The sequence below is a fragment of the Hakea prostrata genome, chromosome 11 (assembly GCF_041222555.1).
Source record: "Hakea prostrata isolate BN-2017 chromosome 11, UWA_Hpros_2, whole genome shotgun sequence".
NCBI lineage: Eukaryota > Viridiplantae > Streptophyta > Magnoliopsida > Proteales > Proteaceae > Hakea > Hakea prostrata.
Window position 1 is genome coordinate 17,474,602 of NC_142610.1, and position 14,760 is coordinate 17,489,361.

The 14,760-nt window shown below is 38.5% G+C and overlaps 1 protein-coding gene across 1 annotated transcript in view; it reads right to left on the minus strand.

The window, feature by feature from the left end:
• Nucleotides 1–809: 809 nt before the first annotated feature.
• The window catches only part of LOC149000477 (B-block binding subunit of TFIIIC), a 75,831-nt gene continuing 61,880 nt past the window's right edge, over nucleotides 810–14,760 (minus strand). The window contains exon 19 of the mRNA XM_089139322.1: nucleotides 810–1,830. Coding sequence (XP_088995448.1) covers nucleotides 1,645–1,830 — 186 coding nt within the window. The 3' untranslated portion in view covers nucleotides 810–1,644. The remainder of the gene's footprint in view (nucleotides 1,831–14,760) is intronic.

Sequence of the window (14,760 nt, forward strand, 5' to 3'; positions counted from 1 at the left end):
TTCTCCCCGTCGGGAGATGGCTTCCTGACCACAAACATCAGTGGGTCCCACTGGTGAAAAAAAACATTTTTTTTATTTTTTTCAAAAAGTGTTTTTCACCGTGGGCCCCACTCATGTTTGTGGTCAGGAAGCGTGGGGGGAGCACTTTGTGCTCCCCGTACGGGTCGCTGATCCAGACTCCTCACACTAACCCATCAATCAAGCCTTTCCACTTCCACTCCTTATTCTATGATTTTGTGTCTCATATACCTCAGATTGTTCATGGTTTCTTTCTTAAGTAGTCAACTTTGGGAAAAGGAAAGCCACAACACTTGCAGTTCCCCCTCACCCAACCCTTTTATCCTTTCAAATAGCAAGTTCTATTCCTCATAAATCTGAGGTTAGTGTAGAACCATTCTCTCTATAGTCTGGTCAATACCCAAGTTGTCTCTTCACTAATAACCCTCCAAGGCTTAAGATTGCAAAAACCAATGCAGCAAAACCTGTCATTTTATTACCAAATGAAAAACCCAAAATTCACAGGTTCCTTATAGTTGGAACTCTAGAAGGAATCGAAAGGAAGTACGTGTTCTCATTCCTTTTCTTCTCCGCAAAATTGAAAACTTTTGTCGCAATACCCTTAAGCCTTACCAAAATGATATAAAAGAATTTCAGGTCAAGATATCTTTCCTTGATTTGCATGGATCTTACATCAATGTGAAGGCACAATGTCAATGGGTTTAGGCAGCCTTGTTTTCCCCTAAAATAAAATAAAAAATTTGTAGGGGAAACTATTACGGGTTAAGCTCCCATATGGCAAACCCAAATGTGAATTTTCAGGGAAGGATGTTTTCAAAAGAAAACCAGTTCAGTGATCCACTCAGACCAGTTGATCATAGTCTACTACTAAACATGGATTTGCTCTAGGGTTTAGTAAAACAAAATATCAAAGCAATGCACCAGTTCAAGGTTGTACTACATGATGTAGCGGTTGTGGATTCACATCTACAGATAAAGGTACCATAAAATACCTTAAAATTATGCATGAAGACTTCACCATCATCCAATTCAATGATCAGTATAATACGTATTGGTCAATGGTATTCAAGCCACATTCCTGAGGGGATTCAGTATTCACCAGTGCAGTTAACAATGAACAACTGGATAAGGAATCTAATATAGTTGTGAATGATATTGGTTACTAGCAAGGGACCAATCATCACCATTGATATGGGCAGCCAAGTACTTGAAAAAAATAATCCAGGGGAGGAATTATCATACGAAGTTCCAACAAATTCATCAATCATGAAGTAGTTCAAATGCTGTATACAGAACTAAAAATGGAGCTTGCAGTTAAGAACAAAAGATGCAACAAGAAAATTGGATCAGAGGTTAGTTCAGAAATACAAAATACTTAGTAGGCTGGGATATGAAGTGTCTGAGAACTGGCCTACGAAGCACAGAAATTCAATTTGTTTGCTTCTTTTGATAAATTAACCACCACTGAGAGAGAAAAATAAAAATAAAAATTCACATCTGGTATAATTCTGACATTCTGACATGGGCACTTTACATATTAAAGAAATCAAAGCCATAAGAAACCACTAAGGCATCCAAAAAGAAGGTAAGTGAAGAACAAAAAGAACATTTAAGATACCTTGATATCTACAACAAGGATGTACACATTGGGTTAGCAAAGTAGTGGCAACGATATATGGGTTCATGCTTCTTGAAGCTTCCCTTGAGAAGACTCTGAAGAATGCCAGGTGGGGCAGCAGAACTCCTCGCGTACATCTTTTTCTCAATAAGATGGTTGTCCAGAACCATTATCTCCAACAGAGTCCTACAGCTCTGAATAAAGATCATCAAACACACCATATATTATGTCAGAAAGAGTAGCAGGAAGCAATAAAGAGAGCAATACTATTAATGTTTATTTCTCTTAATTTCTAATGCATCCTTACTGGCTATGGTCCATCTAGAGGCATACCCTAGCAACTTGGAAGAACCCCCCCCCCCCCTCCCTCCCAAAAAAAATAAAAGAATTGGTTCAGTGGTTGTGTGATGGGAATAACTGGCATTGCCAACATCTATGTAAGGACATGGAACATAATTGTTAGTCATTAAGCACAATTTCTAGAAGCAAAAATCATCCTTGCGTTCATGCAGATGTCATATTTGTTGTAATCCTTGAGTGTAAGGGGTAGAATTGTCTCTAGGATATTGTTGAGTAATATCCCAAATCCGGGAACTTTGATTCTTGTACTCTTCTATTAATGTAAATAAAGACAGCCTGTCTCTTTGACACAAGTCAGAAGTTCTTAGGCCATTCAACATGGTATCAGAGCTGAAGGTTTTCATAATCTGATACCACATATGTCTAAGGAAAGTTCAATGACAAACTCAAAATTTCCTTTTTCCTTGTTGGTAATAATGCCCTCAAACCCCATCACCCTTTCCTTCCACCACCGCCAGCCACCACCAAGTCTCCGCTAGCCATTGCTAGCCTCTACAACCTGAAGGGGAGGTCCCTCGAGCATCACCTCTCACTCATGACCTCCCCAAAAGCCTCTTCTCTCTCCACCACCCTGGCACAACCTCTACGGGGTCTTCCATCTTCCCCACCTTCTTCCAAAGCTACTTTAGGTCCTTGCCTACCTTTGTGTCATTCCCCTAGTGGTGAGCACATTTTCTCCCATGAAGGGTCCTTCAAACCCATCGATGGTGTAATTCCTTCTGTAACAAAGGATCTTTGATTTCATTTGTTTCCCTTTTCTGGATTAGCAATATGTCTAATGCATCTACTAGTTCATCTAATGTGAAGGTGAATAGGTGATGTAACCTAGGCTCTGGGCTAGTCTACAGAATCCTCTCAAATAGGACCAGCAGCAAATTAGGGTTTAAACCCTTGCTGTTTGGGTTGAAATCTCAGTGGACAGCAGCTGTTTTTTAATACCAAACACCTTATGGATAGGCTAATTTGAAGCCCAAATCTTAGTGTTAGATTTAGGGTAGTCTAGGATTAATTGGGAAGGGGTTTTAGGGTTCGGCCAGGTTAGGCGTGAGACTGGAACGGGTTAAAATTAACCTGTTTTAACAAAAATGTAATTGCAGCTTCTAACAAGTTAGGATTTGTATGTTTTAAGGCTTCTAGGGTTAAGTATGGGATGATTCAAGGGTTTGGTTAGGCTACAATTAACTCCGATTTTGTTATTTTATAATTTCAGAATTAAATCCCTTTAGAGTAGGGTTCAAACTAGGTTTCCTCCTCGGCTTAGGACTCTTGGTTAGGGTAAGAAGAAGAAGAAGAAGAAGAGGAAAAAGGGTGATAGGGGCATTAGGATTATGGTTTTAGGGCTTGGAGGGTGTCTAAGGGTAGGGAAGGGGCTGGGGTTGTACATACTTGATGGGGGAAGGACACTTGAAGGCTGCTGGAATTTTGAAAGTTCTTGGACTGCAACAAGCTGAAGAAGATGAAGAATAGTAGCAGAAAACTCTCACATCCCCCAAACCCAGGTAGTGGGCTAGCTTCCCACAACTCCCAAGTCTCTAATTTAAAAAATAATAATAATAATAAATCTCAACTGACTTGCTTACAATGAGGTGGGGCCATTATAGCCTTACACTTGAGGGAAACAAACTAAGAGTCAACCTAGGAAACTTAATTGGACTCAAACTAGGGAAATCCAATTTGGATTATAATTCCCTATTACAACTAGTCCTGACTTTCTAAACTAGAAAAAAACTCTTTAAGTAAGAATTCCTAACCAAATACAACTTACAAAATAGAGAACCAACTTCTAGAAGGAATCCTACTTGAAAATTGGATTCGAATTGAGGTTCTTACTTAGATAAGGACTCTATTATAAGTCATAACTCATCAAGGAATGATCCAAATTAGAAATAAAAGTAGATCTAGGATCCTTGTAAGGAGTGGATTATAAGGAAATCCCTCTAGGACCCCTACCTAAACTGGGACTCTTCAATAACTAGACCAAAACAAAATCAAACTGAAAAAACAAAAATAGATATGGACTCCTAATAGTAATCTGCATCTAACTAGCCCCACTAGGGCTCCAAAAGGGGGGTAAAATGACCAAATAACCCTGTTCAGTATTCAGCCATCCCTTGGTGCACCCATTAGGGTCTATTTTGGGGCTCAAAATCTAAGGTGCCTGATTGTGGCCAATCCTAGTAAACATCAGGAAGAGGCTCCAATTATCCATGAATGAGATATCCCTCTTTCCAGATGAACCCTGTCAAATTCAATGGAAAAACTATCTACGATGGAGACTAGTTCCCGAGGTCTTACTATCATCTTCATGGCACCACAGTGAAGCCTACAACTCCTGGTCTAGCTCAAGAAAAATTGGAAATTGATGAATGTCTTGTAATGGGTTATCTGCTCAATTCCATTGAACTTGCTATTGCTAAGAGCTATCTTTTTCTTGTGAATGTCGTGGCCGTGTGAAAAGTCACCAAAGACATACTCCATGGTTGGTAAAGAAACTTAGTTATAGCAAAAGGATCTTACTCTCTCTCAGTACTATATGATGTGAACAAGGTTGACCCCCATAATTGGGTCCAAAAGCCCAGGTCCAATTGATACACAAAAGGGCTGGCTAAACCCTTATAGTGGTATTTTGGTCATTTTGAAATAGTTTGGGTGTCTTAGGTCTAGGTCCCACTCAGTCCAATGTATTGTTGTCAAAGCATCACCTAGGCAGTTTTTGAACTGCCATATTTCCAACCACTTTTTTTATGCGCAAATTTTTGGCCGCTTTGTCACCTTGTGCACTGTATTGCCATATAGGCACTAAAACAGTCACTTTTTTTATATTTTGTACATAATTATTTTTTTAAACTTTTTTTAACAACAATTTTATTGGGAAAATTACTATTGCCCCCTGTATTATAACTTAATTATTACTTTATCCCCTATACTTTTTGAAATTACTAATTCAACCTTGAACTTTGCCTGTAATTACTATTGCCCCCTACCGTTAAAATCCGTTAATTAAATAATGACATGACATATTTTATTTATTTAACATCCCAAATTAACCCTACAGTTTATATTACTTATTTACAATTTATATTAAATTACATTACTATCCTCAGTAATTAGGGAAAACTTAAACCTAATTAAACAATCTTCTTTTCTAGTCAAAAGAAAGAGAGAAAAGAAAAGAGAGAAAAATAAAATAAAATAAAACTCATTTTCAAATTTATATATGTACTTTTTAATTTGGTAATAAAAAAATAGTAATTCCTAATTTTTTGTGTTATTTTTAATTTTGTTATTCACTTTCCAGTTTAATGTTATCAATTTAAGAAATTTCTACTTCCAATAGATTGTTATTTATTTATTGTCTAATTAACAATTTTAGGAAGTTCCTACTACCAATAAGGTGTTTTTTTTTTAATCCAAAATGATAAAAATATGTGTAAAATTATTTCATATGATTTTTTTCTTCTAAATGAGGATAATATTATCTTTGGCGTTCTTAATTATAAATGGGCAAAATAGGCATTAAACATTCAACCTTAATGGCCGCTTAACACTGTTAGAACTAAGGGGGCAACAATAATGTCATAAAGAACAAGGTTCTTTTAGTAATAAAGCTACAATACAAGGGGGCAATAGTAATTATCTGAATTTTATTCTACAAAGTCATATATGAATTTAATAGTTATTCATTTCGGACTCGGGAATCAATGAATCATTAAATGGAGAACGATTTGGAAATCAGAGTAATGTGATCTATTAACTTATCGTGTTCGTTCAAAAAAGTGGTAAAAAAATGGACAAATCAAATTCAATTTGGATTAGAGAATTATTCGTTTACGAAAAATAGTCAGGTAAAAAATAATTCGGTCATAATAATTTCACAAAACCATATACAAATATAATTGTTATTTATTTTGGATTTGGGAATCATTGGATGCGATGGAAGTTGCAGAGGGTTGTGACGGAAGTTGTGATGCAGATGATACCGTTTTTTTCTTCTTTTATTTTTTTGGTTAGCAAAGGTGGTCAAAGGTATCAATTCAGAGGAAGGTGGGGGAGGTTTAGCGAGAAGAAGCAAAGGTGCATTCGATGAGTTATGCAAGGAGAAGAAGAAGAAGCAGAGCTGAGTTTGATGAGTTAAGCAAGGAGAAGAAGAAGAAGACGAAGAAGAAGTAGAGGGCAAGTTCGATGAGGATTTTTTTTTCGGAGGATTTTTTCCCCTTTTTTCTTGGCTCGCCATTGAGAGAGAAGTTGGGTAAGAGGCGGCAGCGGTGATGGTGCTTAGTAATGGATCAGAGTTGAGTTGGAAAAATCTTGACTTGTGTTTGAAGGACATCTCAAGAGCTTTATTTATACTTAAAACTTAACAAATACAAAGCAAATAAAATCTTCCTAGTGTGGGAATGTTACATGGAAAAAAAGATCTTAGCAAATCTATTCCCAATGAGGAAAAAACAGAACAAGGAAAGTAAACCAACGAAGACTACTCAAATCACAAGATCTCCCCCAATTGAGTCTTCCTTTCAACACTATCCTTCTTGTACTCTTCTACTAATATAAATAAAGACTGACTGTATCTCTCTAACACAACTCAGAAGTCCTCAAACAATTCAACAATATACTAATAACATTCACTAACGTATGATGCAGTTTTAGATTGGTGCAATCGGTTTTGGTGCAACCCTATAAGAACCCGTCCAATGGGGTTTGGTCCAACAACAGTTGAATTTAGTTAATACTTATGTCTTCTTCTTCTTCTTCTCCTCCTTTTTTTTTTAATTATTATTTTAATTCCTACGTAATTGTGAGTTAGACATTAGTTTGGATTCTATTTTAGATTTTGATTTCAACTAAGGTTTGTGTTTTATTCCTTTAAATATATTTTATTAAGATACAATTTCAGATTGAATAGAATGGATCAAGTTATCTTTATGAAAGCCTGTATGGATCGTGTTTGAGTGTGAGTACTCCCTCCTCTTATTCCCTCCCTCCATTACAACCTGCCATTGCCACCCTATACCAGGCCTGCATCAATGCATCTCACCAAAACTGAATCATTAGAAATTCTAAGCCGATATATTGTGAAATCACCCTTCCACGTGGGAAAAGTTGATAGTTAGTCTACAGACGCCCTCTAGACCTGCAAATCTAGAAAACCTTTAGTCTATTTTGTCATTTTTATGTTGCCCAATTGAAACCAACTTTCTGAGTACATTATACAATATGTTCCACACGTTGTGATGTGAGCCCGATTCTAGGGTCAGAGTTTCTAGAATATTTTCCCTAAAATTAAGGGTTCACCTAGAATCTTCCAGCATATAATGGTAAAATATTGTGGGAAGGTTTTGGGATATTTGTGGATTGATGGGAAGATCCTAGAGACAAGCAAGGACTTAAACTAATTTTTATGTGGGTTGGGTTGGGATGGTTAAGGTTTTCCCAAATCTCTATGGAATGGTTTTGAGAAATCCAAAAAATTGGAAAGAAGAATGGGATAATCAGGATCCCTATGGGTTGGTTAATGGACAAATAAGTAAATCCCTAATAGGCAAAACTTTGGAGGGAAAACAATTCAATTTGTGGGATGTGATGGGATGGGATTGAATATCTTGGACAACCTTTCTTTTCTTCTTCTTTTTTTTTTTTTTTTTGCTGCAAGTAAGGGAGGGGAGGAGAGCCCAAGATAGAAGGGAAGGGGTAGGGGTTGCTGCAAGGCCTGGAAAGGTGGGAGAAGGGCTGGGGAGGGTGCAGGCATTAGGGGGAGGGGATAGGGGTGTTGTAGGGGCTGGGAGGCTGCTGCTGTGTTGCAGCAGCTAGGGGGAGGGGACTAAAGAAGTGTGCAGAACAGGGGAGAGGCTGGAAGGTCTACAGGGGGTGTGGGAGGTTGCTGCCAGGTCATGGCAGCAAGCTAAAGGGGAGGGGGAGCCTCCGATGGTGGGGGAGAGGATGCCTAGGATTTGCGATGGGATTGAGAGGTGAGAGAAAGGGGATGGGGCTGCTGTACTAACTTAATTAAGGCTGCTGTTGCTGTCAATGGCCGCTGAAATTTGTTGAAGAAGAGTGCTAGTTAGGATGCTGACTTTTGAAGAAGATGTTTTCTCAAAATCTGCCGTGGTCCCCTCAAACAGGAACCATGGTCCTCCAAACTCAATTTCTTATTCACATATTCCGACTTAACTTAGAAAGAAAAGTAGGCTCTCATTTATAGCCTACTAAAGGACCTTAACTCTAGGTGGGACTCCTTTATAGATTAGGATCCCACCACATCAATCACAACCATTGAATTAAATTTTAAAAGATCTAAGGGTCCCTAATAGAACATGCTGAAATGAAAGTTTAAATAACTTAAAACTCTAATAGAACTCCTTTAGACGCTCAGCTACTAACTACTAACTCAACCACTAACTCAAGAAGTATTAACCAAATTGGACTTCAGAATTGAATCTGGAAATAATTCCAGCAACTGAATAGGGCTGAAAATGCCCGAAACACCCCCTCTAGGGGTTTCGGCCAGCCTAGGGAGGCTTCTTAGGGGCATCTTGTGGGCCCCACTTAGGGTTTCGGCTAGGTGGAAAATTGTGTTCATATCACATTATTTGTGACTTATTTAGTAAACTGTTTGATAGAAAATTACATATACATCAAAATATAATAACGAAAAACAAAGTCCTCAGGCTTCAATTCCAAAGTTGAGTGCTTAGCTGGAATAGGTGGATCCATCCCCTGAATAGTGAATACTGGATGAAAGTTTCCCATCACATGTTATGCCTAAAGTTGTTTAGGAACTAATTCATCGTGTTTCTATAGGTGGGATCATCAACATAATGAAGATATCCCATCCTAGTAAATGTGTCATAAGGGAAAATACTCCATATGACACCCGCTCAAGCCATCAACAAAGGAAAAATAGAGACCATTCAAGCCATCGATAAAAGAAAAATAAAAAAATGGGAAATTCGGAACAAAACTTGCAAGAATCTTCCGAAATTCCCAAAGGAAGAGCAAGTGGTGTGATTGAAGGCAAATGAGTAACTGATTTAGGGTGAAAAAGAGGTTGAAATAAAACTAGCAAAAAAATATAAAATTGTGGCTCGAAACTCAAAGGGCAAAATTTGGCGGAAGCTGTCCCAACCTACCAAATCTCACAGGTTTCAAGGTTTCAACCCATCTCGGTCGAAACCTGGTACTATTTCGATTCCACCCAAGTTTCACCTCATTTTTTTTCAAAAACCGAAATTTTGAGGTTCCTAACACCACAAGCCTGCTGGGGTGGCACGTGCACGTGATACTGAGCACATAAAATTGTAAACATATTTTAGCTAGAAAAGAAGTTGTATTCACAAGACCTTGTCAAACTAGAATTCATGGGTGATTCAATTAGGCAATCACGGAAACAAGTATCACCAACCCGAATCGAATATTTAGTTCCAACCATCTCAAACATGGAACAAAATTTGAGCGATATGGTCGAAATATCGATTGAAATGTCTGCAAAATTTGAAAACGAACGAAATTAGTGGATAGGCACGAAAGTGTCCTGTATCGTATCGTATCGACCGACATATCGGTTGATACGACACGATATTTTGAGCCCGATACCATATTGAGCCAAAACGACACCAACGCATGTTATAGTGTCCTGTTTCAAGCTCTTTTTCGACTTACCGTCATTTTCAAGCATATCGAGCGATATCGCCAGGCACATTTCAACCCCTTTCTGAATTTTTTTTTTAATTTCTCTCACTTTCATCCCTCTTTTCACCTAATTTCTACAACTCCATTTCATTCAAAACACTAGATTTGCTCCTCCATTTGTGCATTTTCTCAAATCTTGCAAGGTGAGTAACCAACTTCCTCATTTTTTTATATTTTTGTTTTGTTTGTGCCTTAAATCATCTTAGATTGCTTCCAAATTTAAGTATGTTTACTTTAGAGTGTTGATCTATGAATTTGAAGTGTCAAAATTAATTTTTTATTCTTCCTACTAATTTTTTATTTTTCTGTTATTAAAAATTATTTAGTAAATTATGTATATTGCTAAAAATGTATATGTATAGTACATGTATGAGCTTCAAATTAATGTATGTGAGAGTCGAGACACCATATTGTTGAATTAATTTTTTTCTGTTAATTATGTAATTTTTCTTTATTTAATATATATTTAAATAATTATATATATATATATATAATATGTAATTTATGTGGATATTAAAAAAACTAATAACTCCTTTTAAATTTAAATATATATTATATATGCGGCTGTTGTGGATATTTTAATATGTAATTTATGTGGATATTAAGTATTTATTTATTTAAAATAGGAGGTTATTGTTAGAAGCATGTATGTCATTTTTTGAGCATATTGTGGAGCTTTTCAAGATACTTAGTGTGTATTTCTTGGATCAAGCACTCTCTTTCAAAGATGTCTGACATAGCTTGGCGACACGGGAGGCCATTGACAGCTGATAGAAGGAAGAGTGACTGTAATTATTGCAAGAAACAAATAGGAGGAGGTGGGGCCACTAGACTAAAGGTGTATCTAGCTGGTGGAAACAGGGATGTAGTAGGGTGCCCAAAGGTGCCCGTAGAGGTCAAGAGGGCACTGGCCTCATATATTAGTGGGGAAAAGCAAAAGAGGAAAGAGAAGAAAACACATAGGGAGGAGTTCGAGGATGCATGCTCAGATGACCTTCTAGATCTCAAGGATTATGGTATGGATGAGCCAAGAGGGATGTGACTTTGATCCAGAGACCGACAGGAGGGCGATGATGATGAGTAGGGAGCAACAAAGGGTTGATGACATGAGGAGGCAACAGAGGGGTCTGGGTTGTGGGTCCTCTAGAGAGCCAGTAGGTATGAGAGGCACAAGTGGCTCCCAAGTCCCTATGAGGAGGAGTCGAGTGTGAGGCAGGAAATTCCTATCCCACGGGCCCCTACAAGGGGATGAGCTTCGTCAGCACATCCTACAGATCCGGATCTTGAGATTCTTCGCAATGATCCGGCCCTATTAGCGAGGCTTGAGCATAAACAAAAAAGTTGAAGCACTTATGGCGGAGTGTGAAGGAAAAAGTGGGATGGCTTTCTCCAAATGGGCTTATTACCATAGTATTCCAGCACATACAACCCAGGGGCTGATAAGCATGCATTTACCATTCTTTATTTGATTTAATTCCCTATACTTATTTAATTGAAGAGAGCTAATTGAGTATTTTTGTGTATTTTTCAGGAATAAGGTGATTTTGGATATTAGAGATAATATGGAGTAAAGTTGGCAAATATATTAGATATTGGTGGATTTTAAATCATGGCATTCAATCTTGCTGCCCAAGAAATCATGAAAAGTGAGATCTTAGCCAAATTGGAAACAGGTGGAGGTTTAAGGAACAAAATTGGTAATAAATCTGAAAATCGGGTAAACAGACCTACCTTCAGTATTTTGGGCATATCTCTCTCGTATGAGCTTGGATTGCGGTGATTCAAGATGCTATGGAACGATATTGAAAATATCTACAACTTTCTAGCTTTGAGTTTTTCCAAAATCCAAAAGAATAAATGTCAAATCGACGGGTAAAGAGAGGGGATTCATTGTGTGCGGGAGACATAAAAAAGAAGCCAGCCACAGAGAAGAGGAGGAAGACGGCGAACGCAGCTCTCATCTCTCTCATTGCTGAAGAAGAAGACCACATCTCTCTCTCTCTCCCTATGTTTCATCTTTATTTTTCTTATGAACTTTGTGATAATGAGTAGCTAGTTCTTTTTCTTTGGGATGTAGATGAACCATGCTTATTTCATTAATTTAATTGTTTTATATCTTCTAGTTGATTGTGTTTGAGTTTGGCCAAAGATGTTCTATAGCTCAGCAAACTAAGCATGCCAAGCTTCCGTGAAGGACGATAGTCTTGCGAAGATAGGGCATACCTAGGAAGACCATCCTTAATTTGCTTTGAAGTGTAGAGTTATATTGGTTAGGGAAAAGCGTTGGGGATTCGAAATCCCAAAGATCTTCACATATTCATAGTTAACGTTTTTGCATTAATTAGTAGATTTAGTTTAAATTTAGTTTTGTTGAATTCAATCTTAGTGACTTAGCCTTTTAGTTCCCCATAATTCAACCCCGTACTTTCTGCTTGCTAGATTAGTATAAGATTTTATTTTTGATTGGTTAGCGACACGATTAGGGGCCCTACTATAGAGATATGATTAAGGAGATAAGCAAGATTGGGAGTGGTGTACAGGGCCCCACTCCATATGAGATATATAATGTCTATTTGACTAAGCATAAAGAGGACTTAAATGAGTATATTAAGGGATTAAAGCCCATGCGGACTCATTATGGAGTGACTATGATGGCTGATGGTTGGACTGGTCCCACTAGATAGTCCATCATCAATTTCATGTTGAATTGTGATGGGAGGACAATGTTCCTCAAGTTAGTAGATGCATCCGGTGATAAAAAGGATGCAAAATATATTTATAAATTATTAAAGCAAGTGGTTAAGGAGGTTGGAGTGGAAAATATGGTCCAAATTATGACTGATAATGGCTCCAACTATAGGAAAGTTGGGTTGAAGATGCAGGAGAACTCTAGGCATCTAAACATATAGTATTAATTTTTATTTTTAAATACATATATTTACATTACATGTACACTTTATAACTTTGTATTGATGCCTTCATGGATGGACGGATATAAGCTCTTTTGGACTCTATGTGCTGCTCACTGCATTGACTTAATGTTGAAGGACATCGGAAAGGTCAAGCTTGTGAAGAAGATCGTGGAGCAAGCCCGACAAGTTAGCACCTTCATCTATAACCACACATATGCATTAAGGATGATGAGGGACAAGTGCCATGGTGAGTTAGGGAGGCCAGGCATAACCAGATTTGCTACTAATTGGATAGCACTGCAGAGCTTTGAGAATAGGAAGACTGGCCTTAAGAGCATGTTTGCATCAAAGGAGTGGTTTAGCTGGGAGGGTTCTTCATCCGTGGGAGGAAGGAGAGCACAATTGACCATACTCGATGAGACTTTCTAGCATAATGTGAAAATAGTGGTGAAGATGCTTGAGCCTGTGGTGCATGCGTTGAGGATGGTAGATCAGCAGAGAAAACCTACTCTACCACACATTTGATGCAATAGAGAGGATGAAGCAGCAAGTTGCTCAGGTCCACCCACACAACAACAAGAGAGTCATCGAAATCATCGAACTTAGATGGCAGTCTATGTTGCAGCATCCACTGCATAAGGCTTGTGAGTTGTTAAGTCTAGTGTTTAATTTAATTTTCATTATCTTATCACACTATTAAGCATTAAATATTCCCTTTTATGACATACTTTTTCTTACACAACATACTATTTAAATCCCAAGTACCATTACAAGGACAATCTTGGGATAAGGCAAGATTTGATGGATGCCATCCAAATTGTAGTGGAGAAGTTGGAACTGGATCCATCTAAACAAGCAGTCATCCTTATGGAGGTGAGATAGTGATTTGAATAATTTGATATTCACAATTCATAGTTTTATACTAAGTCATTAACCTGGTAACTAGTCATTGTTTTTTCTCTTTATATATTAGATAAAGGCATTTAGGGATGCCACTGGGAGCTTCGGTCGTTCTGTGGCCGTATCAGGATGGGAATCCGCCCCTGGGGGTAAGTTCATTCATTTATTTCATTATATATTTTATTATTATATTCTATCTTTAATTTAGTTATTTAAGTATTAAAATGACTTGGAGTCTATGCTTGTTGCAGCTGAGTGTGATTGCAAACAATGTGCTCTCCTAGACATGTTCTGCCACTAGTTGTGAGCAAAACTGGAGCACCTTCAGCCTCATTCACTCAAAGAGGCGCAACCGATTGGGTGTGAAGCGTCTAGAGGACCTTGTCTACATACACTATAATATGAGACTGAGAGAGGATCATATTAGACAGGGGATGGACAAAGAGACTAACAATATCAAGTTGGCCAACATATTTGAGATGAATGATGATGATAACCCAGTAGTTGACTGGATCAGGGACAGTGGAGAGCCATTGCTGGATGAGGAGGGAGGTCGTCCTAGTAGACAGATTGCAAAGGAGATGGGGGCTAATGTGGAGGACTTCATGGCCCATGAGGGGAGTGCACATGCAGCACCCGCCCGTCCCTTCGTGCCACACTCTAATGCATCCACCCAGAGTGAGGATTTGATTGTCTGGTCCGACACTGAGGATGAGGTGACTCAAGCCTCCGGCAATGACAACGATGGTGGTGATGATGACGATGGCAGTGATGATGGAGGGGATGAGGAGGGTGTTGGACCTAGTGATCAAGATTCAGTTGATCCTAGGGACAAACCACCACCACCACCAGCAATACGTGAGAGTCAAGGGTGGGGAGGACGACCACCGAGATTCACAGGCAAGAGTCAGTTCACCCACGCGACATAGGATTCAGACCATACTGGAACTACATCTCGAGGCCAAAATGTTTCCCTCTACATATTCGAGGAAGGGGAAGGAGAGACAACACGGCTATAGCATAGAGGACACGCCATCATATGGGTCCTACCATCCAGTTGATGCCGAGAGCTTAGTGGGATCTATCAGATCGATAAGCATTGATGATTCTAGAGACGTCCTCCACCTCTAGAGAATCCGGATGGCATAGGCCTACGGAGTCCTCATATGATACTGCTGTGGAGAGTATTGGTTCTACTGGGTTGACTTATGGAGCTTATGATTATGGACCATATGGTATCCCTCCTGGCTATCAAATTCAAGG